At 44.7% G+C, this 17,888-nt stretch overlaps 1 protein-coding gene across 3 annotated transcripts in view; it reads left to right on the forward strand.

Annotated features, from left to right (window-relative positions):
- Window positions 1–17,888, forward strand: part of dclk1a (doublecortin-like kinase 1a) — a gene marked incomplete at both ends in the record, with an annotated part of 262,817 nt that overhangs the window by 54,262 nt on the left and 190,667 nt on the right. For 2 of the 3 annotated variants that reach the window (XM_083642753.1, XM_083642752.1), the window contains 2 exons: window positions 4,190–4,289; window positions 15,006–15,113. In XM_083642753.1, coding sequence (XP_083498879.1) covers window positions 4,190–4,289; window positions 15,006–15,113 — 208 coding nt within the window. Of the gene's footprint in view, window positions 1–4,189; window positions 4,302–15,005; window positions 15,114–17,888 lie in introns of all 3 variants that reach the window. The other variant, XM_083642751.1, reaches the window with a different exon arrangement.

Here is a 17,888-nt window from a genome sequence, read left to right on the forward strand (position 1 = left end):
GAAACTTGTCAGATATATCAAGGAATGATGTCCTAGTCAGAATCAGAAGCTTTGTCATCTGCGCAAGGCTTGAACCCCGCCCATCGCCGCTTGCGGCTATATTTATTATTATTATTATTATTATTATTATTACTATTATTATTATTATCCCTCTCTCCCCATTCACCCCCCCCCCCCCCCCCCATGGGCAGATGAAGATTCTGCACCGTCCCCCGTGGGTACATCCACCCCTTCCCCTTCCCCCCATTCATACATCATGCTCTCCCACTCTTCATATATTATATGATATATATGATATTGTGCATAAAAGTAACATCAATCAGTGATTTAAATCATAAGGACCCCCCTCCCCCTCCCCCCAAATATGGATTGTTTCATAAATGGCTCACCAGTGGCGGACAGGGACCATATTTCAGGCTGGGGGTTTGACTCCACCCAGGCCAGGCCAGCACACGCAAACACACACAAAAGTTTGGCTGTTTGAAGCAGGATTTAGTGAATATAATGCTAACATGATGTTACATGTTACCTATTTGTTCACTAATAGAATTCAACATTGCCTAGATAACTGCAAGTATAATATGAAGACGTAAAAACAAAAACATGCCTCTGTACAAAAGCTTCACAGCAAACTTAATTTAAGGAAGAGTGCAGTGTCCTGTCTTGTCTCGTCTGAGGTGAAATGCAAATACAAAAATAATCAAATCAAACTGCTTCATCTCCACTTTAAACTGTATTGTGCAGTCCTACTGATAATCTCATAAAGCACATTAATGTGAAAGCAATAAGCATATAGCCTACATGTTTCACTTTATGCTCTGAAATGGTAGCCTACCTGAAGGTTCCTGATTCTGATGAGTTCAACACCACCTCCAGCTCTGCAGGAGCACCTGCTGCAGTGCTAGTGCTGCTTCTGCCTCCTTCTCCACTTTTGTGAAGAAAACCCCAAAAGCAATCCAACCCATACTTTCAGTTTAGCCACTACTGTTTACATTTGACCAATGGCATTTTTTATATAGCCTAATATGAATAAATGAATACAAATTAGTGTTATTAATTTAATTTCTCTCTAATATTCTAGAGGCAATAGACAATTGTCTACCACTGATATTGTAGTTTAGGCCAAGACACAACATATGCTCCTCTCTTTTCACCTCTCTGCACCAACACTGACCAACACTTATACATACTGGCCTGCCTGGCCTGCTGTTCAGTGAGTGGCCTGACTGCGCTGCGGGCAATTTTATTTTTTATTTTATTTTTTGGCAGGCCAGGCCACCGGGAAACGGCCCGCCGCTGCCGATGGGGCTCACATGCAGAATCATGTTAAATAATCAAATGTTCATCCCTGAAAGACTGAAAGATGATAAACAATAATATTGACATATTTTTGTAGTGTAGTGTATCATAGCTGATAACACAAAAAAAAATAACAGTGTTCCTTTCCAGTACTTTGTACTTGGGATTACTGTGCTCTCTGGGTGCGTGTCAAACAAATAAGCATCGAAAAGCAAGCAATAATACATTAATGAAAAGATGACAATAATATGAAAGCCGCGATGTTCCGGCAATAATAAGAACCAGTACAATTGAGGGAGAAGTGGCCGAGACGATGTCTCACTCTCAGCGCCTTCCGATGCTCCAGAGCTTCCTCAACATCAGCAGCAGCATCACAGCCGTCGTGTTAGGGAAGTGAGCTGTTCGCCTCCAAGTAATCATCACCACACTATCAGGGGATACTATCAGGGAACCAAAGCAATATCCACTTTGTTATGAAACTACAATAATATCACTGCCTCTCTCTCTCTCTCACACACACACACACACACACACACACACACACACGCACATGCACACACACACACACACACACACGCACACACACACACATGCACACGCACACATGCACGCACACACACACACACACACACACACACACACACACACACACACACACACACACACACACACACAAGCCAAGTCTTGATTTGAAAAGTTAAGTGACAACAATCCATCTACTTTCTGAGATGAGATTTTTCTCTCCGTTTGCTCATTTGGAGGCCATGGGAGGTAAAGTACTGTAGGATGACTCTCATCTCTCGCTCTCTCTCTCTCTCACTCTCTCTCTCTCTCTCTCACACACACACACACACACACACACACACACACACACACACACACACACACGCACAATGGCCTCTTAGCTGTTTGTTGGTTATTTTGTTGATAATTCTGCTACATTAGCTGGAGCCTGTGACATTGTATCGGGGCTATTGATCGGTGGCTAATGGGAATCTGAATGGATTATTGGCTGTTCATTGCCATGAAAACACAGGACAGCAGAAGATGTGTGTGTGATAATAACTCCAGGCAGTGCTAGACACAATACTCCATACGCGGCCTAACTTGTAATGGCTTCTAATAGGTTTGTGGTGGGTTTTTTTGCTGTGTGGATGAATGCACTATTGTCTTCTCATAAATCTCTCTCTGATTATACTGTTGACTATGGAAGAGATATCATTTGGAATATTAATGTCTTGGGTTTGAAGTCTGATAGCTGGCTTGTGGGTGTAATTCAAGTAAATCATGCAGAGTTTAGATCAGATATTAAATTAGCTTGAGACTAAATCAAATTGAAATTAATGAACAGCAGGCATTTTGTAATTTGTCATAATGAACATAATCACAGGTGATATGACTGAGATTTCTTCAGTGTTTACTGAGAGGATGATTTTACAGGTTCAGTACTGTAATAGTATCTGTATTGTAATTATGCAGCAAGATAAATATAGTCCATGGGCCAGACCACATATCGGTATCACTCAAGGTGGCAAATTCTATTTTTTTTTTTTTGGAAAAGGTACATGTCCATAGATGATATTTTGGTATGACAGCCTTTGCAGGTGTTAGCTAGCTTTGTCACAGTTATCAGCACATGAAGTGCAAGTACAATAAATTGGTATCTAGGCACTGGTGCATTATCCTACTTTAGGCTCATTTTCAGGACCTTTACTTGTGGTTTATGAAGGCATGTTTAAAGGGTAGACTCATAGCTTTCATTTAAGCCAAGTTGTGACTCGGAGTCAGTCTAATAAATAGAGGTCACATGGGCTCTTCAAATTTTCAACAACATTCATTTTCCCACAATTTTCACCTAAACTATAGACCTTATTTGAGCATTGTGACATGTAGGAACATCAGTGACGCAAATAACAAAACCTGAAATACTCACAGGACTGTAACAATTTAGGAAATGTATAATCTTCCCATATTATCCCACCATGAAGGCTGATTGTGGGCCTTAAAGTAGAAGATGGGCCCGGGCCAGAATTTTCAGTAATTGGTACCACCCAAGGTGGCAAATTCTAGTTTTGTATTTTGAAAAGGTCTGTACCTTTAGATGATGTTTCAACTTGATAAACCTTCCCAAGTGGTATAATTTAACCTTAGGGCCAGTTGTTAGTCTGTCTGATAAATATAGAGGTCACCAGGGCTCTTCAAATTGTCAGCAACATTAATTTCTCTTCAATTTTCGCCTAAACTATAGTTTAAAAAGTCTATAGTCAGAATAAAATTGGTGTTTTTTTCCAAATTGTAGTATTTGATAATGACTCAGCTTCACAGCATGGAGTCTGTCATAGCCTACCTGATGACTCATTCACACAGCCAGCTCCTTACTTATTCAGTAGTAATCTATAGGCCTAATCCCAATTTCTCTCTGACTCGCTCCATATCGGCCGATAATTTATCTGTCCGATAATTATCGTGCATCTCTAATAATAATATATAATATTAAGTATGTCGGACTTCATAGATTGTGCTTTGCTTTCAGCAAGCACAATAATAAAGGATCTTGAATCTTGAATCTTGTTAAGAGAAGCAGGCAGTTAAAATCTCTTGACCGGATGTGAAAGGAAAAGTGAAGGAGTGATGCTTTTCCCTCAATAAACAATCACTGTCACTGTTCCCTTGAGCAAGGCACTGCTCAACCCCAACTGCTGCTAGAAGACTGTGTTGGTTGTACTCAGTCTTCAGCTCCCAGTGTGAATGTGAGGGTGTATGAATGTGAAGCAGGGCAGCGTCGAAAATAGTTGAAAAAGCGCCAGTGCGTGCGCCAGACTTTCCCCGGTATAAATAACGGATAAAAATAAACACGGGAATGAACTCGTCTGTGTGTGTTTGTTCCCAGGTGGCGTGTCTGCACGACTTCTTCGGTGATGAGGACATCTTCATGGCGTGTGGACCGGAGAAATTCCGCTACCAAGACGACTTCATGTTGGACGAGAGCGGTGAGTCGACCCTCTCCTTCTGACATTTCACTGTTTTGTTCTCTTCTTTCCTCCTGCTGTGTTTTCTGTCCGTTTCGGTCTATGTCTATTCTAGTTGTGTGTGCTGCTGTATGTTCCAGCTGGGCAGTAATTCAATATTATCAGTTTGTCTTTCAGTAAAATCATATCCGAATGCAAAACTCATTGTCTACTCAACCTCATGCCAGTTGAAACACAGGCGAGGTTTGTTTATAGTCCATATAACTTTTAACATCATCATGTAAATTATTATTATATATAAAAGGGGCAAGTGGGCAATCTCTGTCTGTTTGTTTCATTTTTTGTCCCACTGATGACCATCAATTTGGTGATGTCATAAGAGCAAAATCCTCTTATGACATCACTGATGATGTCATAGGCCTGATGATGTCATAGTGATGTCATAAGCATAGGGTTACACTCGAACTGCGTATGTGAGTTGCAGGGCCAGCTCGGTGAGCTGCAGGGCGGGCGAGGCCGTGCAGCGGCCGAGCTAGTGAGCCCGCACAGGGGGCGAGCCTAGGAATCAAGCCTATAGTATATAAAAGGGAGCAAGTGGGCTCTGTTTGTTTGTTTACATTTTTGTCCCACTGATGATGTCACAATGTCTATGACATCATCAGTGTAGGGATGGGCGGGAGTACTCGTTCATAATGTCAGTACTCGAGTAATGTTTCCGCTGTTCGGGTACTCGCCCCACCCCCCCCCCCCCCACCCCTTTAAAAATGGTACGCACGCATCGTCATGTGGATCTGGCTATACAACAGTAGTGGCAAACTTCAACTTTGGAAGAGAATAGAATGTGAAATACACAAGCCTTTACTAGCGTTAGCTACATGAAGAGTGCCCCTGTCTGAAACCATAACGTTACATAAACATACAAATATAGATTCCCTGGACGTGCAGAGGACCGAGCTGTTCGCCAGAGGTGGATCAAGAATATTAACAGAAAGGACTTTGTTCCCAATAACAACAGTACGGTAGGTTTTGGTTAACAGTCGTAAATCGCTAATGTTATTTCACCTCATAATGAGTAGCATGCAGCTGCAGCTGCCTAGCCTAAGCTAACAGTGATTATGACATGGGTTATGTCAACATTATGATGGACAGGTCCTTTCAGAATGATGTGTTCATCATCTGGTAGAGTGTGCAATATTTGGCCAATCCATCCCGAGCTCAGGTCATTTTGACCCTCTATGAGAGACCTGTAGTTGGCATTCTGTTGCTCATCACAAGCCAGGCGATTAATAAAATACCCTTGAATGCCTAATTCGTATATTTTTTTTAATATTTACTAATGTAATTGGTGTGCAATGATTACATGCAACTTGATTGTTTATGCTAGCTAGCTAGTCAGTAACGTTAACATTAGCATGTTTACACAATAACGTCACTTGAAATGCGGCTCGTTAAGTGGTATTTTTTCCGCTATTTACAATTTGAATAATTACTATCCCCATCCATAATAAGGTCGTACCTTCATCAGTAACTGGGGGCTACTGTCTTACGTTATCAATCCAGCTCGACGCTGTTATCATTTGGCATAGCGTTACTGCAGTCTGCAGCAGCCAGCAGCATAGTCTACCTACGGGGACCTACCCCCGCAGTAATGACGGCCCCACTAGATGGCGGCCTACACAAATTGGCCGGTGGATTCGTGTATAGGCTAGCCTATAATGTTATAATCATGTTTTCCAGTTACTCCTGAGCAAACCAGTCAACGAATAAAACAGTATAATGCAAATATTAGTCAATTATCAACATAATTAATTAATTTCTGGGAATATGCAATATGATGACTAAATAGTGTATCTATGCGAATCTGCAGACTTCAATCAATCTGTTTGAACCACAAATAGCTTTATTATCACAGTTGGGCAAAATAATGAAGTAATGAGTGGTGTCCCATTTCCTAGGTGATTGTTTTCAATCCCTACCCCTTGTGGCTCCGGTTTGAAGGGCAAGGGCCAAAGTGAGGGACACTCAAAAACAAAGGGTAACAAGGGATAAAACTTCTAATAATGTTTGTATTATTTTGAAAATGTATTTTATATTTAGAATGTAAATTCTCTATCAAATATAATACATTTTAATGTAATGTCATTTCACATCAATATTTATTTTTAGCTCATGGCCCTCCATCAAGATTAATTTTTGGCCAGAGCACGGGGAGCCACAGACTGACAGGCTGAAGGAGGTTTTTTAAGAGATCTTGGGAGAAGTGGCCAGCTGCTCTCAACTCCAGCTGATTACTGTCTCAGCCAATCAGAGTCCCCAGGCACTGCAAGGCAGACAAGACAGCACACACACAACACATACAAGCCTTTGCAGAGGCCCTGGACCGTCACACCTAACCTATTGTACTTTCTTCCCGCCCCAATCTTTCCCCCAAATGTACTTGGCCAATTTCCCCCTGCTGCCCCAGTCGCTGCTCCATCCTCTGCCGATCTGGGGAGAGCTTTAGACTAGTACCATGCTTCCTCCGAGACATGCGCAGTTGCCAGCCGCTTCTTTTCACCTGATAGCGGGGAGCTTCACCGACAGGATGTAGCAGGTGGAAGGATCACACTATTCCCACTAGGGATGCCACGGCGTGGACATTTTCCCACCGGGTAATAAACACGTGACAACACCGGTGTTACCGGTGACACCGTAATAATAAATGTAAACAATAGGATTGTTAGTTCCTATTACTGCATGTTGTTCCCGGGAACAATAACAGTGAGACACCAGTCGGATATCCTCAGCAGCCAGACTAGAGCGAACGTTACGTTATATGTATGTTGATAATACAAGTTTTAAAGTAAGCAAGAGTCTATGCTTTAACCGTCCATTCTGTAGGTTCATAGAGACAAGATGCACGCTGCTGCTGTTTAAAGTACTAACGTTAGCATGGACGCTCACAGTCATACAACACTGGTTGCCTCACAACTCATGGCTGCATCTGCATCTGCATTTTCAGACACCCGTGGAGACAATCTTTCTCAAAATAAAACTAACATTAGCGACACATCTGGAGACTTTTTCTGACATGGGATTAACATTACCAGCAAGCAGCAGTAAGCAGGCAATGACTGAATGCTGGTAAGTCCCGCTAGCAATGATGCTAAGTTAGCATTGACTTTTCGCTGTCGTAAAAAAAAAAAGCACATTTCCAGAGGTGGCCTGCAGTGACAACAGCATGCACACACAGGCTTAGCTAAGGGTCTTACCCACATGTGTATGAGGAGGGCATAATGTGTGTTCATAAGCTGTAGCGTTAACCAACATTAGTTGCTGGTCTAACTAGAACAGCGGAGCCACACTGCAGGCCAGAGGGAGCGCTTGTAATTGACCCCGGCACACGCTGAAACTGCAGAGTTTTATTTTAATTTCTTCCTCCATAAAAACAAACGGTGTTACCGGTGGGCATGTTATGTAATCAGTGTATGCCCCACTACCGTGTAACACCGGTAACACCAACTACCGCAGCAAGCCTAATTCCCACCAGTTCCCTTCGGCCCCAAACAGGCGCCCCGACCAACCAGAGGGGGCGCTAGTCTCGGTTTCCAGACGTTTGGTGAGCGGCGCCACCTAACCACCAAACGTCTGGGAATTTACTGTTCCAAATCTGGTTCAGAGCCCAGCGAGAACGGCCGGCAGCAGACACGCCTACATTTATTATTCAAATTTTATTTGGTAGCGACAATGCAATGTTTCATAGTTCCAATATAGAGCAAGACACTGATGTGCTGCAAAGAGAGTTTATACCTGTTGTTTATTTTACAATAATTTGTCCTACCCGGAAGTGGTCCGCTTGCTACTGTGAAGCGCTGTGAAGTAATCAGCAGGCTCTGTAACGTTAGCCTCGGGAGTCGGGCTTATCGCTGGGGGAAAGACCTCTAGCCGCCGGGGCCGGATGAAACACGTCCTATTAACAGGTTATGTTTGTTTCTAAGTGATTAATATGTTTCTCCGCAAACGCGGCGATGTTTTGCGAGACACCGGTTCTGCATGAGCGCCACTGCCCCCAGAAAGCAGGCCCATGATTGGTTCTCCGATGCAAGGCTTCCAACAGCACCACCTAACGTTATGAAAAGATTTAAATAGTAATATTCTCAGTCTTACAGTAGTGAAACGGATTAAGACTGAGAGCTGAGTCTAAGGAGGCGCTAGCACAGCGACCAGACACATACCCCTAATCCGGCTTCCCACCCGCAGTCACAGCCAATTGTGCCTGTATGGATGACCGGCCATGCCGGAGGTAACACGGGGGCGTGAACCTGCGACCCTCGGAATCTACTGCCACACTACCCGGACACCCCCCTAACCTATTGTACTATGCTTCTTTTCTCTGCCTGCCTGTCTGCCCTCTGCTGTCTATTGAGAATAGGTTAGCGGCACTCCTGTCCTCACTTCACCCATCTGCCTTGTTGCTCTCCTCCCTTCTCCATCAGTGTGTTGCCATTTAACGCTCTCATCTTCTCTTCTCTCTCCTTCATATGAATCAGTATTCAGAGGTCTATCAAAACCATTTGTTTCCACTCTAATCCCTTCATCTATTCAATAATATCCATCCCACCTGGGTCGCCAACCTCCACCTCCCACTCCCCCCCCACTCTCCTCTCATTTACCAACTATATAGGCTGTATCTGGTTCCATTAGCTAGTGTCCCCCAGGCCTCTGATGACAACTCTCCTGCCTTGAGGAACATTTAATTCGCTGTTGATGATAGTCTCATCAACCTCACTTCCTCCTTTCTTTTCTTTCAACTCTAATTTTGTCAGATCTGGTCTGCCTCTCACTCACTTCATACATTCTCTCTCTCTCTCTCCCTCCCTCACACACACACACACACACACACACACACACACACATGCACGCACGCACGCACGCATGCACGCACACACCCACGCACACACACACACACACACACACACACACACACACACACACACACACACACACACACACACACACACACACACACACACACACACACACACACACACACACACACACACACACACACACACACTTTAATTCTCTCCCTGCATCCCAGTAGGGAGGTAGCACAATTTGACACCTCTTCACATGCCCAGAGAGCAAGAGACCGAGGACCCAGAGCAAGAGACAGAAATAGACAGACAGGGAGAGCGAGGAGCGAGCGAGGCAGAGAGACAGACAGGGAGAGTGAGGAGCGAACGAGGCAGAGAGACAGACAGGGAGAGCGAGGAGCGAGCGAGGCAGAGAGACAGACAGGGAGAGCGAGGAGCGAGCGAGGCAGAGAGACAGACAGGGAGAGCGAGGAGCGAGCGAGGCAGTGAGACAGACAGGGAGAGCGAGGAGCGAGCGAGGCAGAGAGACAGACAGGGAGAGCGAGGAGCGAGCGAGGCAGAGAGACAGACAGGGAGAGCGAGGAGCGAGCGAGGCAGAGAGACAGACAGGGAGAGCGAGGAGCGAGCGAGGCAGAGAGACAGACAGGGAGAGCGAGGAGCGAGCGAGGCAGAGAGACAGTCAACTCTCCTCTCAGCATCGCTATAATTATCACTTCTGCCTCGACTCTGACACGCTGTCATCACGTTAACATTCTGCATTGTGCATTAATCACTGGCCCACAGTGACTGTCAGCCGTGCAAGCAAACAACGCACAAAGATACACACACACACACACACACACACACACACATGGCAGCCTCCGTACCTAATCGACCCCTTCCCGCTGGTCTGGAATGGTAATGAGGCTGGTTAATGAACAGAAGAGGGGGCAAAGTTTTGTCTTTGGTCGGGGGTGAAGGAGGGAAGGTGTCACTTGTCAGGAGTGAGAGAGAAGCAGCTCTGAAACAGCAGACCTCCATGAGTCATGGCTGCCTGTCATCCTTGAAGCACAGTGATCATTGTGTTTGGAAACTAAGCCCAGTGACGTTCAGGGCTCATTTGTGCAGCGGACTCGAAGGTAAAGGGTGGATACGTTAGCAGTTGAAGGTAAAGCGTGGATACGTTAGCAGTTGAAGGTAAAGGGTGGATACGTTAGCAGTTGAAGGTAAAGCGTGGATACGTTAGCAGTTGAAGGTAAAGCGTGGATACGTTAGCAGTTGAAGGTAAAGCGTGGATACCTTAGCAGTTGAAGGTAAATCATGGATACGTTAGCAGTTGAAGGTAAAGCGTGGATACGTTAGCAGTTGAAGGTAAAGCGTGGATACGTTAGCAGTTGAAGGTAAAGCGTGGATACGTTCGCAGTTAAAGGTAAAGCATGGATACGTTAGCAGTTGAAGGTAAAGCGTGGATACGTTAGCAGTTGAAGGTAAAGCGTGGATACGTTAGCAGTTGAAGGTAAAGCGTGAATACATTAGCAGTTGAAGGTAAAGCGTGGATACAGTTGAAGGTAAAGCGTGGATACGTTCGCAGTTGAAGGTAAAGCGTGGATACGTTAGCAGTTGAAGGTAAAGCGTGGATACAGTTGAAGGTAAAGCGTGGATACGTTAGCAGTTGAAGGTAAAGCGTGGATACGTTAGCAGTTGAAGGTAAAGCGTGGATACGTTCGCAGTTAAAGGTAAAGCGTGGATACGTTCGCAGTTGAAGGTAAAGCGTGGATACGTTAGCAGTTGAAGGTAAAGCGTGGATACGTTAGCAGTTGAAGGTAAAGTGTGGATACGTTAGCAGTTGAAGGTAAAGCGTGGATACGTTAGCAGTTGAAGGTAAAGCGTGGATACGTTAGCAGTTGAAGGTAAAGCGTGGATACGTTCGCAGTTAAAGGTAAAGCATGGATACGTTAGCAGTTGAAGGTAAAGCGTGGATACGTTAGCAGTTGAAGGTAAAGCGTGGATACATTAGCAGTTGAAGGTAAAGCGTGGATACATTAGCAGTTGAAGGTAAAGCGTGGATACGTTAGCAGTTGAAGGTAAAGCGTGGATACATTAGCAGTTGAAGGTAAAGCGTGGATACAGTTGAAGGTAAAGCGTGGATACGTTCGCAGTTGAAGGTAAAGCGTGGATACGTTAGCAGTTGAAGGTAAAGCGTGGATACGTTAGCAGTTGAAGGTAAAGCGTGGATACGTTCGCAGTTAAAGGTAAAGCGTGGATACGTTCGCAGTTGAAGGTAAAGCGTGGATACGTTAGCAGTTGAAGGTAAAGCGTGGATACGTTAGCAGTTGAAGGTAAAGGGTGGATACGTTAGCAGTTGAAGGTAAAGCGTGGATACGTTAGCAGTTGAAGGTAAAGCGTGGATACGTTAGCAGTTGAAGGTAAAGCGTGGATACGTTCGCAGTTAAAGGTAAAGCGTGGATATGTTCGCAGTTGAAGGTAAAGCGTGGATACGTTAGCAGTTGAAGGTAAAGCGTGGATACGTTCGCAGTTTAGGGTTTTCTTGACTAAAGGTCGAAATCAGTCAAAACATTACAGCAATGGTTGGTCCCTACATTTAGATTTCAATCCATTAAGAATACTGATGTCTTCTAAAGCGCTCTCGTCTATTGTATTAAAGCTTTTAGTTTTGGAGTGTGTGTGTGTGTGTGTCTTATCAACGTACTTCTGGGAGGGACCGCTGGCAATTTGCCGCCGCGCCTCCACTGTTGTTTTGCTGTGATCTGTTTGTTTGATCTGTGTCAATTCATATGTTATAACTTGTTCGATCTACCAATCCGGTCGGACACTTTGACGCTGGAACTGCCGTTAAAATCGACAGTCCGGCTGTGCTGCGTTGCTCGGCGCTACTCTGTTGACACTTGGTAGCCTTAAGCTAACTTTCACTACCGGTGGTGTCTCACCGGCTCTGGGACTCGGTCGGTCCCCTCTGCTTTGTGACTGATGACTCTGATTTGACGTGCCTCCAATAAACGCTGGCTTGATCTGGGGTGTCACTTTGCACTCTGCCTGTCTGCCTGGGTTCCAAATCGTCCCCGTGGATTACTCGCCGCCGTGGAGGCCGCCCGTCCCCGGTGCTTGGTCCTTAACTGCCTACCGGCCAACCTGCTGCTCTGCACGGGCAGTGTGTCTTCGCTCTCCCCGCCTGGAATTGAGGCGGAGGCTTCAGCCCTCTCTCCTCGTCTCCGTCATCCGGACCGGGATTATAACTTCCTTTATAAGCAGCACCCAGACTGCTTTCTTCCACATCTGCAACATCTCCAGACTCCGCCCATCCCTTTCCCAATCCAGCACAGAAGTCTTGGTCCATGCATTCATTACATCTAGGATTGACTACTACAATGCTGTCCTCTCCGGCCTCCCCACCAAACTGCTCAACCGACTTCAACTCATCTCACTACCCGCACCAAATCATCTGACCATATCACCCCCATCCTCATCCAACTTCACTGACTGCCTGTCCGTTACAGAATTGACTATAAAAACCTCCTGCTCACCTATAAACAGTGTTGGGGTAACTCATTACAAAAGTAACATATTACATGTAATCTATTACTTTTAGCAGTAACTCAGTAATATAACTTATTACTTATAGGATTTCAGTAATATTATACCAGTTACCTTGTTAAGTAACACAAGTTACAAATTGAGTTACATTTTATTAAATCAAACCACATATTTAAGAAAGATACAATAATTTCCTAATCAAACTGTCTTTTTATGCAAATATCCACTATTCATAGCTTTCAAGGGGCGTTACGTGCTGCCGGGAACGCCCACCTGACGGTAAAAAAAAAACTTGTTCATTCCGCGCTGTGTTTGTTCAGCCAAAATGCCGGATACCTGTTGTGCTATCGGTTGCACTAACCGACGAGGAGACACGCCTGGCTTGTGCTTTTACAGAATCTCGTCGGAGAAAGAAAACTCAGAAAGGAGGAGGTTGTGGATTTGTGCGATTAGACGTGGTTTAGTCGCTGGGGAGGGCAAATGGCTTTTTTTTCTACCATCAAAGTGCACACGTCTTTGCGGCCAACATTTCATCAAAGGTAAGCTCAAGTAACGTTAACGGGGTATTTAAATTATTATTGTAACGTTACTTGAGCTTACCTTTGATGAAATGTTGGCCGCAAAGACGTGTGCACTTTGATGGTAGAAAAAAAAGCCATTTGCCCTCCCCAGCGACTGAACCACGTCTAATCGCACAAATCCACAACCTCCTTCTTTCTGAGTTTTCTTTCTCCGACGGGATTCTGTAAAAGCACAAGCCAGGCGTGTCTCCTCGTCGGTTAGTGCAACCGATAGCACAACAGGTAATCGGCATTTTGGCTGAACAAACAGCGTGAGAAACTAGTCCACTCGGCGGGCAGCGGAATGAACAAGTTTTTTTTTGACCGCCAGGTGGGCGTTCCCGGCAGCACGTAACGCTCCTTGAAAGCTATGAATAGATGACAATAACAAAGGAAAATAATAACATTTAGAATTTTGGATTGTTTACACTGACTTCAAGGCGGTTGACATTATTTTTTGGGATGGTTCCGGGGCGGCGATGTCATTCTGCTGCTGCTGTTGTTTTTGTAAAAGTAATGAAAAAGTAGTGTAATAAGTAATGAGTTACTCTACACAGACAGTAATATTGTAAAGTAAGTTATTACTTTCAAATGAAAGTAACTAGTAATATGTAGTATATTACATTTTGAAAGTAACTTGCCCAACACTGCCTATAAAGCCCTCCACAATCTAGCCCCCACCTATCTTTCAGTCCTCCTGCAGGAGTACACACCCTCCCGCTCCCTGCGCTCATCCTCAGCTGGTCTCCTGTCCATCCCCACCTCCCGCTTCAGTACCATGGGTGCCAGGGCCTTCAGCTGCACCGCCCCCAGGCTCTGGAACTCCCCACCCCCTCACATCCACCAGTCTGACACCATAACAACATTCAAATCCCACCTCAAAACCCACCTGTTCAAACTGGCCTATTCACTTTAATCACTAACCCCCTCCCATACTGGTCTTTAATTGTTTTTTATATACATTGTATGCTTTTAAATGCTGAACTGTTTTTGCACTGTAAGGTGACCTTGGGTGTCTTGAAAGGTGCCTCCAAATAAATTTATTATTACTTGAGTGGATCATTTATGCACCTGCAAACAACATGACAATATATTAATTTTGGCAATCATCAGTCAACTGTAGCAGCTCACTTGCTACTACTTCTGCATTAAACTTTAAACACTGTAAATCATATATAAATAAAAAAATATATATAGAAAGAAATTATACTACAGTAAAGTGTTGGAGACTGAACCAATGATGATGGTTGTACTTATTGTATGAATGGCGTGGCTTTTAAGAATAGCAGACGTCTTTGACACTTTGAACAAGGGGTGGGTTGAGCCGAGTACTCAGATGAAACGCGTATCCGGTACAGATATACTTTTTACGAGTATGAGCATATCGTCTGAGGTCAGTAGTACAATGTGTTAATGTCCGTACTCCTGATTAGGCCTGGGTCTCGTTTAAAAAATGACCAACAATACCAGTACCCTTAAAGTGATACCGCTACAAATAGTACTTAATTCTATACCCTTATTTTTTTTAAACTTTGAACATTTTGGTGGCATCTTGGCACGCTGAGCTGCCAACAACAACAGGGGGGGGAAATCCACACCCACTTTCGGTCTAAATCCCGCCCACTATCGATTTGAGCCATGCCCCCTCCGAGTGCAGATACAGATACAGATCATTGAGTTGGTTAAACACATAGACAGATAATGGTGTACACTTAAGTAAATGTGTGGCTGAGTGAATGGTTTGTAAATGGCTGCTGACTCTCTCCTGTCTCCTCTGTGTGCTCTGTCAGAGTGTCGTGTGATGAAGCCAGTGACCTATGGGAAGATGTCAGGCTCTCTGGGGCGGGGCTCCCCCAGGACTGTTGGCCAATCACGATGCAGCAAGTCCCCTGTGTCTGGTAAGACCTCTTCTAATTTCTTCATCGTTTCTCCACTTCCTCTCATGGAGCCCAGTCATGTATCATCTCAGCTGTGTGTCTGTGTCTTTGTGTATCTATGTGCATTCGCATGGAGAGTAGAGCTGCAACCATTAGTCGATTGTATTATTTTCATAATCGATAAATCGTTTTACACTAATTTTTTAAGCTACGCCTATAGACATTTTAACTTGACAACAAAAACATTCTAAATTGAACCCCCGCTCACTTCCTGTTGCAGTGTTTGCTATGGACATAAAAGAAAAAAAAACATTCAAGTGCAGGACTGACCATTCCGTGAAAACCGTCTATACAGCTCAGCGGTGAAAACAAAAGTAACGATGTCGAGTGAATATTTCTGCAGTTTGCCGGAAAAAAGGAAGTGCTGTGGGGTTGCGCTCTGGTGAAAACCGTGTATACTAGGCAACTTTTTTTTAGGGCCCTTCAATCGTAAACAAACTGTTTTCTTTTTTACATGTTTACATAAATTCATATTCTTGAAGAGTCAGACTTCTAGATGGACAATGTCCTCTTTTAATTATTATTGCACCATAATTTAAAACACAGGCCTGTTTTGCTCTAATGTTTACAAACAATATAAATGTAAACAAACCGTTTATGGCTTTCGAGTACATTTAAAGCTTAGTTTTAGCTCTTACAAACTGATATTCCTTGTTCCATTCTCTGTCAGAGCTCAAATATAAAAAGAGGACAAATATTTAAATGTTGCTTTACGTTTGAATGGCCCTAAAATGTTGCATAGTATGTGAATATTTTTTGGTTTCTTTAGTCTTCTATGCCAGTAAACTGATTATCTTTGGGTTGTGGATTGTTGGTCAGGACAAAACATTTCATCTTTTTGGAGTGATCGCAACTTTTCACAATTTTTTATAGACCAAACAACTAATCGATTAGCAGAGAAAATAATCAACAGATTAATCGATAATTACTTTTTTTGTTGCACCCTTAATGGAGAGTAGGGATGCACGGTCTCACCTGACATATCTCCCTTCCTCACTACCTTCATAAACTCCTCTCTGTCCTCTGGTCTTGTTCTGCCTGCTCTAAAGACTGCAAGAGTCAAGCCTCTGCTTAAGAAACCCTCCCTTGACCCTACTGCTATTCAGAACTACAGACCTGTCTCTCTTCTCTCATTCCTTTCCAAAACCCTCGAACGAGCAGCGTCCGAACAACTTTCTCTCTATCTCTCCCAGAATGACCTCTTGGACCCTCTGCAGTCCTGTTTCAAGGCTTCTCACTCCACTGAGACAGCTCTTCTTGCTGTCACAGAGGCCCTTCACACTGCTAAGGCCTCATCCCTCTCCTCTGTCCTTGTCCTCCTCGACCTGTCTGCTGCCTTCGATACAGTCAATCACCAAATCCTTCTTTCCACTCTGTCTGACCTCGGCATTTCAGGTTCTGCACTCTCCTGGTTTGCTTCCTATCTCTCGAACCGCTCATACCAGGTCTTATGAAGAGGGTCCGTCTCCAGATCCTGCCCTCTTACCACCGGTGTCCCCCAGGGCTCAGTCCTGGGCCCCTTACTTTTCCTTCTCTATATCAGATCTCTTGCCTATGTGATCTCTTCTCATGGCTTCTCTTATCACTGCTATGCTGATGACACCCAGCTTTTCCTTTCCTTCCCCCCCTCCGACACTCAAATCGAGGCTCGCATCTCTGCATGTCTCAAGGACATTGGCGACTGGATGTCTGGCCACCACCTCAAGCTCAACCTTGGTAAGACAGAGCTACTCTTCCTCCCAGGGAAAGACTGTCCTCTCACAGATCTCTCCATCTCCATCGACAACACCACTGTACTTCCCTCCCAAACAGCTAAGAACCTTGGGGTGATCCTCGACAACCAGTTGTCTTGCTCAGCCAACATAGCTGCGACAGCACGCTCCTGTAGGTTCTCCCTCTACAACATCCGCAAAATTCGTCCCTTCCTCACAAGAGAAGCGACTCAACTCCTGGTCCAGTCACTTATCATCTCTCGCCTGGACTACTGCAACGTGCTCCTGGCCGGCCTACCTGCCACCGACATCCGACCGCTTCAGCTCATTCAGAACGCTGCAGCCCATCTGGTATTCAACCAACCCAAATTCTCTCATGTCACTCCCCTCTTCCGGGACCTCCACTGGCTTCCCATCTCGGCTCGCATCAAATTCAAGACACTGGTACTGGCCTAGAGGGCAGTACACCAGTCAGCTCCCCTGTACCTGCAATCTATGGTCAGGTTCCAAACCTCTCACCGCTCCCTTCGCTCCTCCACCAGTGCAGGGCGCCTCGCCCCTCCTTCGCTACGGGCGCTCAAAAGTCGCTCATCCCGATCTCGACTCTTCTCGTCCCTGGCACCCCAATGGTGGAACGAGCTTCCACCTTCGGTCAGGACTGCTGAATCACTGCCGATCTTTCGGAAAAGACTAAAGACTCACCTTTTCAGGCTCCATCTGGGCCCTTCTTGATCTAACTTCTTTCTCTCTCTTTCTATTAACACATTGAGTGCCAGCCATTTTTTCATCCTGTAGGTAAGTTGTGCCAGGTTTTTTTTTGAGGATTCTGGCTCATTTTACAAGAGCCGAGGATTATTTTCTGTTAAGAATTCATGAACACCAATCATCTAAAAATAACTAATAGAATGTGTGCTTTCTCTGTCTAAAAGAGTTAGTTTGCAGAGTTAGTAGTTATGTAGATATTAGCCGTTGAGTACAGCATGGTTTCAGCGTCTGGAAATTTATTCAGAGATAAATGGCTTTT

This window comes from Poromitra crassiceps (genome assembly GCF_964638095.1).
Source record: "Poromitra crassiceps genome assembly, chromosome: 1".
In the NCBI taxonomy this organism is placed as follows: domain Eukaryota; kingdom Metazoa; phylum Chordata; class Actinopteri; order Beryciformes; family Melamphaidae; genus Poromitra; species Poromitra crassiceps.